General features: G+C 49.1%; 1 protein-coding gene across 1 annotated transcript; it reads right to left on the reverse strand.

The window, feature by feature from the left end:
- Positions 1-3999: 3999 nt before the first annotated feature.
- Positions 4000-8297, reverse strand: Aldh1b1 (aldehyde dehydrogenase 1 family member B1). The gene is given in 4 exon segments (XM_020157879.2): positions 4000-5223; positions 5226-5531; positions 5534-6203; positions 8134-8297. Coding segments are annotated over 3 exon segments (1263 nt in total). The 5' UTR covers positions 5907-6203; positions 8134-8297; the 3' UTR covers positions 4000-4639.
- Positions 8298-9647: the final 1350 nt, after the last annotated feature.

Below are 9647 nucleotides of genomic sequence, written 5' to 3' on the forward strand. Positions count from 1 at the left end.
ACAAAAAAATTAGACCCATTTCATGACATGCCAACTAGTAAGAGCTAACACGGGACAAGACTAAGTGAAGGGTGGGTGTTATGAGCTCAATGAGCTTTAATTGAGAAGTTCAGAGAAAGGTCTTAAAGGAGGTGGGCCTTAAACAGGGTTAAGAAAATGGACTGAATTTGTAGAGGAATGAATTAAGAGAACAGAGCTGCATGAGCAAGTCTGGACACAAGGAGCAGTCAGCCCACAAGCCTGGGAGAGGGCTGAACGCTATGCATTCACCATTTAGCAAATGGAGGCATCATTGTGGCAGAGCCAGTAGCATACTGTCCACTGAAACATGGGTCCTTCTACAGTGTGTTGCTGTCCAGATCATGCCTGTGTCCAACCTCCCTTTGCATCAACAATGTTGGATTATGTTTTTGGAAGTGAATGTAAATAGAGGTATAGGGCTCCTTTCAGAGGTCAGGGATTGTAAGAAGTCGCTATGCCTTTGCTATACTTTCCGTTCACTTCCCAGCTGACATGGAGTTTCTGAGGCCCTAGGCAGGGGTTTTAAATCTGGATAGGGTTAAGCACACTGGATACCCAGTGCTTGATCTCTTGGGAGCATATGGTTCTGCAGGAAGCTCCCTCTTTTTGGAAGGTCCGCTTTCCTGGGTCCTCCCATGTTCCTCCAGCTGCTTCTGCCTCATACCCCTTATGGAAATTTCACTCTCTACTCCCCCTTGATGGTGTTCTCAAGGTCAAGCTTTCCTTACCTCCCTATTACTGGTACTCAACACAGCAGCCCCAGTCCAAGTCCAAGTCAGATCACCTCAAGGCTCTTCTCAGAACCTGCTGGGGGCTCCTTCCTCATTCAGAATGACGCCCCAATCCATGTCCACAGTGGCCCTCCATCTAACTATCTGCCCCAGCTCTGCTCTTCTCCCTCTTCATTTATGCCCCTTGTTTGCTTTCCCAGGAACCTGGCCTCCAGTCCTTTGAGCACCAAGGAATGCTCTAGTCTCTTGCAGTCCTTTGCTATCCATATCTGAGCACCTGATTGAAAATAACTCCTACTACACCCTACCATTTTTCCTACTCCCCTTCCCAGCCAGATTTTCCTCCATCATACCCTAAACCACCTGACAGACCTAATACCCTTGGCCTCCATGCCTGAAGGTCATTCAACCAACAATGGGTCAAAAATATTAGGGAAAAAATTGCAACTGTATTGAACATGTGCAGACTTTTTTCAATCTTTAGTCACCAAACAATATAATGAAGTGACTAGTTACAAAGCATTTGCATTGTATTAGGCAGGACGAGTAATCTAGAGGTAATCTAAAGTATACAGGAGGATGTGTGTAGGTTATATGCAAATTCTACACCATTTTATACAAGGGGCTTGAGCATCTTCAGATTTTGCTATCTTCAGGGGATCCTGGAATTAACCTGCTGTGGATACTGAGGGATGGTTGTTGTATTTCATTTGTTTTGCTTATGGTCTACCTCCTCCATCAGTTAGGATGTGCGAGATTTTTGTTTAGTTCCCTGCTCTGTCACCAGAACCTGGAATAGTTCCTAGCACATAGTTAGCACTCAGTAAACAAACAAACTCACCTCTGTGTCCCTAAACTTGTTCTTCCAGAACATTCCCTTTGCAGTAGCTGGCACACAACCCATATGATTTCCCAAGTTAGAAACCTGACATTTACCAACTTTTCACTCTCTTTTGGCACTAATCTGTCCATCTATCACCACCCCTTAGCCTGCCTCCTGGCTCACCAAGGTCTCCCACCACCCCCACACCCTGTTCAAGCCAGCATCATGGTAGTTAGAGCAGCAGTGACCTGAGAAACCTCCAGCTTCAGGTTGGCCCACTCAATCCATTGTCCACATGGAAGCAGAGCTACCTTTAGAAACCAGATATGATCTACCCCTTTCTCTTGAAGACCCTAGGGCTTCCCATTGCTGGACAGTGTAAGCTTCCTACAGGGTCTACCAGTGCCTTCAAAATATGGCACCTGACTAGATCCCCAGCCTTTCCTCTGGCCTCTCCCTTCCCCATGGGAACAGCTTACTATCCACTCTATGCTTCCCAAAGGTTCTGTGCCTTCCCTCTTCCAGGAATGTCTTCCCTTGCCAGCCTGCCCAGTCACCTCTCCTCACTCAGCAGGATCCTGTATCCCACTCCCACTGGGTCATGTCTTATGACTGAGCTGTGCACCCAGAAGGAAGCAGCATGTAGCAGAGAGGGGTGGGCATTTCTAGGCTCCATGTTTATCAAGCACCCAATGACAATACCAGTTGGGAGCTTTAAATGAGATCATGCCTTGTGGGCACTTAATATATTTCTTTCCTCTAATGACCTCACAGCACTTTTCACCCTGTTCTGTAATTGTGTCCCATCAGAACATGAGTTCCCCAACCAAAGGGCAAGGACTTATTCAATTCTCTTCCCTGCAACACTCCACCTAGAGCCAGGAACTTTTTTTTCTCCTTAAAGCAATGAATGAGCTGAGCAAATTAACTAACAGGGTGACCACCAGAGGTCAGCCACACACCCAGAATGGAGCCAGCCCTAATTAAAATTCCTAAGTCTCCGATCTGATTAAGACAACAGGTGTCATTGAGTAGCAACCCAGATGGATCCAGCAGGAAGCCAGGTCCCCTGGGCTTGCACAGCATTGTTGTGGGTTCAGGTTCATTGGGATTAGGGCCCTCCTTCTGGCCCCTAGTGCATGTTCATGGGAAGGAAACTTAACCCCAAATAAGCTGCTTACTAAACCTCTCAGTTTTCATTTCCTCCTTGAAAAGAAAAAAAGGATAACTCCACTGCTTGCTTTACAGGATTGTTTTTAAAGCCTCAGTGGCCTGTAAAGGTGCCTGGATAGGGTAAGAGCTTGACGAATGTTTGTCGAAAGGATCAATGGATGGATGGCCCAGTACTGTAGCATCATCTACCATGACTCAGTCTTCTAGGTTGTGTCAGGGTGATTGATGGTGCCCCATTAAACCGCTGGGGTCACAAGTCTGCATTCAGAACAACGATAATGTAAGTGGACTGGGGACATGAGGGCTGAGCTGGTACAGAATCCGACCTGAGTCCTCAAACTCAGAATTTGGGAGCTCAAAATAAGTGACCTTGAGAATTGCCTTTTCCCATCTTCACCTCACAGTGGGACACCCTCTAAAAAGTTCCTCTCTGGTTTAGAAGTATTAAGAATCAAATAAAGAAAGGATTTGTGGAAATATTACAATATTATATGTTAGCCATAAGGGATATCCCTCTCTCCCATCTCCCCAGCTTGTTTGTCTTCACTATTGTGCAGCAGAGGTGCTCAAGGCCTCTGCTTCACAGAAATAGATGGAGAGTCACGGTCACCTCAGCCCTAGACAAATGGCACAAGAAGTAGGTCCTAGGAAGGGAGATGAAAGAACCAAACAGATCCTGGACCTTCAAGTAGCAGTTTCAGGCCAAATTCCAGTTAAGATAATGAGCAAAATCATCGTGATGTTCGGATGAAGAGATGGCTGGGGTGCGCTCACAAGAATGAGTGGATTTAAACGCAGGGCGATTTGTAAGCAAAGTGCTCAAGAATGGTGCAAGACAAGGTGGGATAGGCATAGCATTCTGCTGCTGACCTTGGCCTGGCTTGGATTTACCCTGACTCCTATTATTTGGTGAATGAAATCAGCAAGACTAACAATAAACAGCCAACTCTGTGGCTTGACACTGGAATCCCCAGCATGTCAGGATGGCCTTGATGCTGGGCATGGCTTGTGGGGTGGTATGGTTTGGTAGGGGCTGAGGGGACAATGCTAGTGGAATCATCAAAATAAGATGGGCTTGATGCATGTGGGACCAGAGCATTTCTCTAAAGGTCTTACGTTTGCACTTTGTCATCAGCCAAGAGAAAATGAAAACAAGAATAGAAACACTCTGAAGAGGACCCGATGACTACCTGGTCTCTTCTATCCCCAAGACTATAAAACCTTTAGCAGCAAGAAAGAATTGAGACAAAATGGATTTGCAAATGCATTTAAAACTTTAATTTAAATGAATTAATTCACATACCACAAATGTGTACAATTTCAGTAGTTTAGTACATTTTCAAAGTTGCATAGTCCTCACCACTAATTTCAGATGATTTTCAAAAACTCCCTCCCCAAAACCCCTGTCCGTAAGCATCTATTCCCCCGTCCTTCTTCCCCTTAGTCCCTGCCAACCACCATCTCCTATGGATGTTTTCTATCACTATGGATATTCCTCGTCTGGACATTTCACATAAATGAAATCATACAATATATGGTCTTGTGTGTGGCTTTTTTCACTTAGCATGATGCTTTCAAGGTTCACTCATGTTGTAGCATGTACTTCATTTCTCTTTATGGATGAATACTCAGTGGTTTTAACCAGCCTTCTAGAGATTTCTAAGGTTTCATGGAAGTAATTCAAGGGCTATCCACAGGGCAGGGCCTGGAGAACAGGTGGCTAGGACTCAGCCCAGCCCCCACCCCTGCTTTAAATAGAACAGCTCTAATTTATTCATTGGGGTTCCCTTTGGAATAAAGAGGATACATACCTAAAAAAGAGTTGGGCATCCATTGATCTAAATGGTTGTATATTTGCTGGACTCAGGTTAGGCCTCCACGGAGGCTATTCTCACGAGTTCTTCTGAGGAACCTTGACAGTAACTGTCTTCACCTCTGTGTAGGCTCTCAGCCCATCCTCCCCCAGCTCTCTCCCATTTCCAGATCCCTTAAAACTTCCAAATGGTGTGTGGCAGGTGATGGTATTGTAGGTGTTTACCCACACTGTTCCAGCTTGGAGTGCCTGGGTAAAATATACGGCCTTGTCCAGGTCCCGGGTGAACACAGCAGCAGCCAGGCCATACCTGGTGTTATTGGCCCTCCTTATCACCTCCTCAATCTTCTTGAACTTAAACAGGGGCTGCACAGGCCCGAAGATCTCCTCCTTGGCGATTCTCATGTCATCCTGCATGTCCCCAAAGACTGTTGTCTTGATAAAGAAGCCACGCTCCTCAAAGCGCTCCCCACCGCAGAGAAGTTTTGCCCCCTCCTTCTGGCCAAGCTGGATGTAGCCCAGGATTCGTTCAAACTGCTCCTTGTCTACTTGGGGACCCTGTTGGGTGGCCAGCTCAAAGGGGTTCCCAACTTTTCTTTGTTTGGCTCTCTCCACAGTTCTCTCAAGAAATTAATTGTACATGGATTCTTCTACGAAGGTCCAGACCCTGCACAGCCGCACTGGCCCATGTTGAAGAAGAGGGCTTCGTGACACTGGTCCACGGCATGACCCATGTCAGCGTCGGCCAGCACAATGCTGGGGCTCTTCCCCCCTAGCTCCAGTGTGACTCTCTTGAGGTTGGAATCACCAGCAGCCTTCTGGATCAGATGGCCCACCTCGGTGGAGCCTGTGAAGGCAACTTTATCAACATCCATGTGCTGAGTGATGGCTGCTCCTGCTGTGGGGCCATAACCTGGGATGATGTTCACCACCCCGGGGGGAAAGCCCGCCTCCTTGATGAGGAGGCCACATACATTGCAGAAAGTGGGGTCTGCTCCGCCACTTTCATAACCACAATGTCGCCTGTGGCAAGCGCTGGGGCAAGCTTCCAGCCCTGCATGACCAGGGGGAAGTTCCATGGGATTATCTGACCACAGACACCTACCAGCTCATGCCTGGTGAAGCAGAAATGCTCACCGTCCATGGGGATGGTTTTGCCATGCCACTTGTCAGCCCAGCCAGTAAAGTAGCGGTATACCTTGATGACCTCATCCAGGTCCAAGGCATAAGATTCCTGGAAAGGCTTTCTATTGTCTAAGGTCTCCAGTGAGGCCAAGTAGACTCAATCCGGCTCCACTAGGTCAGCCAGGCGGTTCAACAACCGGCCCCGCTCGGAAGCATCCATCTGGCGCCATGGGGACCCCAGGAGGAAGGCCTCACGGGTTGCTTTCACAGCCCTGTCCACATCAGCTTGGTCCCCTTCAGCCACATGCCCGATGACCTCACCTGTGGTGGGGTTGACTGTGGGGAAGGTCTTCTTGCTGACCGCATCTTGCCACTCATTGTTGATGAACAGCTGGTTATAGTGGATGTCTGGGTTCAAGATGGGGTTTGGGAGGGCTGCTTCTGAGGAGTATGGGGCGGTCCTGCCCTGGAGGCAGAGCAGCCAGGGGGCACTAGGAAGTGCAGCATGCTGACCACTCTGGAGAGGGACAGAGAGAAGCAGGGTGAACAGGTGGGAGGGGCAACGGGCCACCTAGAGGCCTGCCAACTCTGACATTCTGATTCTAGCATTAAGGGGTATTACCTCTGAAAGCAAGGGTTGTAAAGCATGCAAAGAACTGAAGAACTCTGGTCCACCCATCAGGTCCCCCTCTCCTCTGCTCACTGCCCATCTCTTCTGCATCTCTGTCACCTCCTTGGCAAGGCCAACCCTGGCCCCCCACTTTCTAATATTGAAACTCTTCCCACCCCACACTCTATTCCTCAAACCCACCCACATACAAGTTTCTATATTACATGTGTTTGTGTATTGTCTGTCTCCCCCCGCCCCACTCCCATTCCCACCCTCTATAAGTACAAGCTTCAGGAAAGCAGGGATTCTGGTTTGTTTGTGTCATTCATTGCTATGTCCTTGATGCCTAGAATTATGCCTGTGACAGAGTTGCTGCTCAGAGATAGACTGAATGAGGGACCATGGGAATTTCCATAAAAGCCGTTAAGGGATTGATCTAAGATGAGTAGAAACCAAAAGGACTTGGAGACAGACGTGCTGTCCCCTTCTGAACCTCAGCCCCTCATATGTGAAATGCCCCATGGGATGAGGCTGAATGGGCTCATGCATGTAAAAAGCCATTCACACTCCACCCAGGACATTAGAGCTGGTAGGACCTCAGAAACCACCCTGGCACAGTCCCCTGCACAGGTTGTTCCCAGGTGCAGCAAGTCAGGCAGCAGCTGGGAGGAAGGGTCTGTTTATTCTCAACTGTGATTCTGAAAACACTGTAGATTTTACTAAAAGAACAGCCACTAAGAAAAGTAAACAGTATATAAAATTTAAGTCAGTATGTAAAGATCCTAGATTAGCTTAAGCAGTTATTCTCTGGCCAGGATTTGTGTCCCTCTTCCTTCACTGTCTCACATGAGTCTTGCCCCAACCAGCAGCAAAACAGAATTGCACCTGCCTGTCCTCTGACCTCTACCCCTCCCTACCCTTTGCCCCTCCCCCGCTCCCTACAGGGAAAGGATCAAAGATCTCATTCAGGAAAGCAAAGCTCCAGCCCTGTCCCCAAACCCATAGAAATCAATGCTGACCTAGAAAGCCCTCCCTCGTGAGACACTGACCCAGCAGGCCTATCAGGAGCACCTGGTTTCCATTTTACTCAGGGCTCTGCCACATGCCGGGGGTTCACCAGTCCATGAAAGAGGGTTGCAGGAGCTAAGCAGGCAAGCTGTTTTTAGGTAATGCCAAGGCTATTCTTTCTCTGACCGGGTCCAGCCATCACCTCCACTTGCACATAGGAAGATCACCTCTCACAGGTGCACTGCACTTAACAGACTGCAGCTCATTTCTCACTGTGAATTCACTAAAGTTCCTGGTGATCAGGACGGATGTCGACCCCCATTCTGGAAGAAGGCTGGGGACCAGAGAGATCAGCGACTCACCCAGGACACACAGTAAGAAACATAGGCGCCTCATTCTGGATTTCCACAGGCCTAGCTCTGCGTTCCTTCCCAAATAGTGGCAATTTTTATGGTTCACGGTGCGAAGGACCAGACCTTCTCCGGACCAGGACAGTGTCCACCTCGCTCCTTCTGGCGGGAGAAGGCGCGTGTCCAGGTCCCAGCCTCTGCGCTATGGTCAGGGGTCCTCGGCTGGGTTGGCCAGGTGGGCGGGGGTGATCGGGTCGAACTAACATGGGAAGGTTTGGCAGGTCTGTGTCCTCCGGGACAATCTAGCGCCACCCAGATACCGGAGTGGGGAGGGGGAGACGTGGAGAGGGTCCTCCAGTGCGCGCGGAGCAGAGGCCGGCCCGCAGGTGGAGAGCCTGCGGCCAGGAGAGGAAAGCCTCCATTACAGGGCCGGGAGGGACGATCTGCCTGGGCGCCGAGGGAGAAAGCGCGGTGGTTACCTGCGGCAGGCTCCGGCTCAGGCTCAGGCTCAAGGGCAGATTCGGGTTAGCGATCTGCAGCGCCGCCTCCGCGCCCCAGTGAGGCTCCAGCTCCCGCCCAGGCCGCTCCTCCTTCCAGGCACCCGCAGGCGGGGCGGGGCGGGGCGGAGCACCCTGCGGTTCCCAGTCCCGGCCCCCCTCCCCCAGGAGTCCTAACCACGCCAGCGCTCCCCCGCTCGGGTCTCCGTGGCCATGCAGCTCTAGTCTGAGGTCCTAAGGGAGAGGAAAGAGAAACCCAGAGAGGGGCAGGGGCTTCCCCGGGGTACGCAGTAAGACCCTTCCCTTCCTCACCACACACCTACACTGTCATCCTGAAGCCCCTCCTTAACCCTCTCTACCTAGCCCCTCCCCCACGTCTCCCTTCACAGTAATCAGTGGTTCGTGACTGTGACTTCCACTTTTGCTTTTCCCCAGTTCCTTGACGATTTTATTTTTGTGCATTTTCAAACGCATATTCTTTTATCCTAAGGGCAAAAAGAATAATATGCACAATGTGGAAAGATTGGAAAACGATGAAAAGAAAAAAAATTACCTGTAACCCTTTCACCCACTGTTGGATGTTCATCTTGCCAGTCTTTCTTTCAACAATTGTTTTAATAAAGATGAAATCATATAGTGATTTCTATTCTAATGCCCTTAAAACTAAAAACCTAGCTCTGTATTACGAATTTTGGTTCTGTCACTACAGGTGACATCATCCTCTGCAAGGTGGCATAAAATTCCACTGTGAGGGGTAGACTCTTGGAAATCTGATGGTCTCCATCTTGCTACTAGGATGCTGAGATGCATCCCACTCTCTCCCTTCCCCTCGCTGGCACACTCCTCTTGATAGGAAAGGTCTAGAAGCTACCAGCTGTTTCCCAGCCTTCTTTGCAACTGTTATCAGAGGGTGGTCTAAGGAGACCTTGGTGGAGAAGCACTTGGGTCCTGTGTCTCTCCAACAGAGAACCGGACAGCCTGCAAAGCAGTAGTAGAGTTTTATTGAAAAGGAAAGGAAAGAAAGGCACCGCAAAAGGAAGAGTGGTGGGCTCTGGCCAGATGGCACAGAAGCCCAGATCTTTGTTCAAAGGGCAATTTATAAGTTGTAAGGGAAAATGGTGGAGAAAAATCTGGGTTGTCTTTGCAGGAGGGGCAAGGATGATTGACAGGTTTGATTGGCAAGGTCTTATTATTCTACACACACACTTATGCTGATTCCCAGGTCTTTAATCGTATGTATGAGATGTGATCAATATTCATAAGGTCTTAAGTAGAGGACTTTACCTGAGAGGTCAAATTGAGAACAGATTTCCCTTTACTTGGCATGTGCTATTTTCTGCTCTGAACTGGCCAAGAGGCTCCCTGGTTTTGGGGGGAACTTACAACTGCAGAGGAATTTACAATTGAAAAGGAATTTACAACTGAGGGTGGTACTGCATGGGGACCAGGAGGAATTCAGCATGGGGTGGGGGTTACCTTTTGCTGAGGAGGGAGGA

The sequence above is a fragment of the Castor canadensis genome, chromosome 13 (assembly GCF_047511655.1).
Source record: "Castor canadensis chromosome 13, mCasCan1.hap1v2, whole genome shotgun sequence".
Lineage (NCBI taxonomy): Eukaryota > Metazoa > Chordata > Mammalia > Rodentia > Castoridae > Castor > Castor canadensis.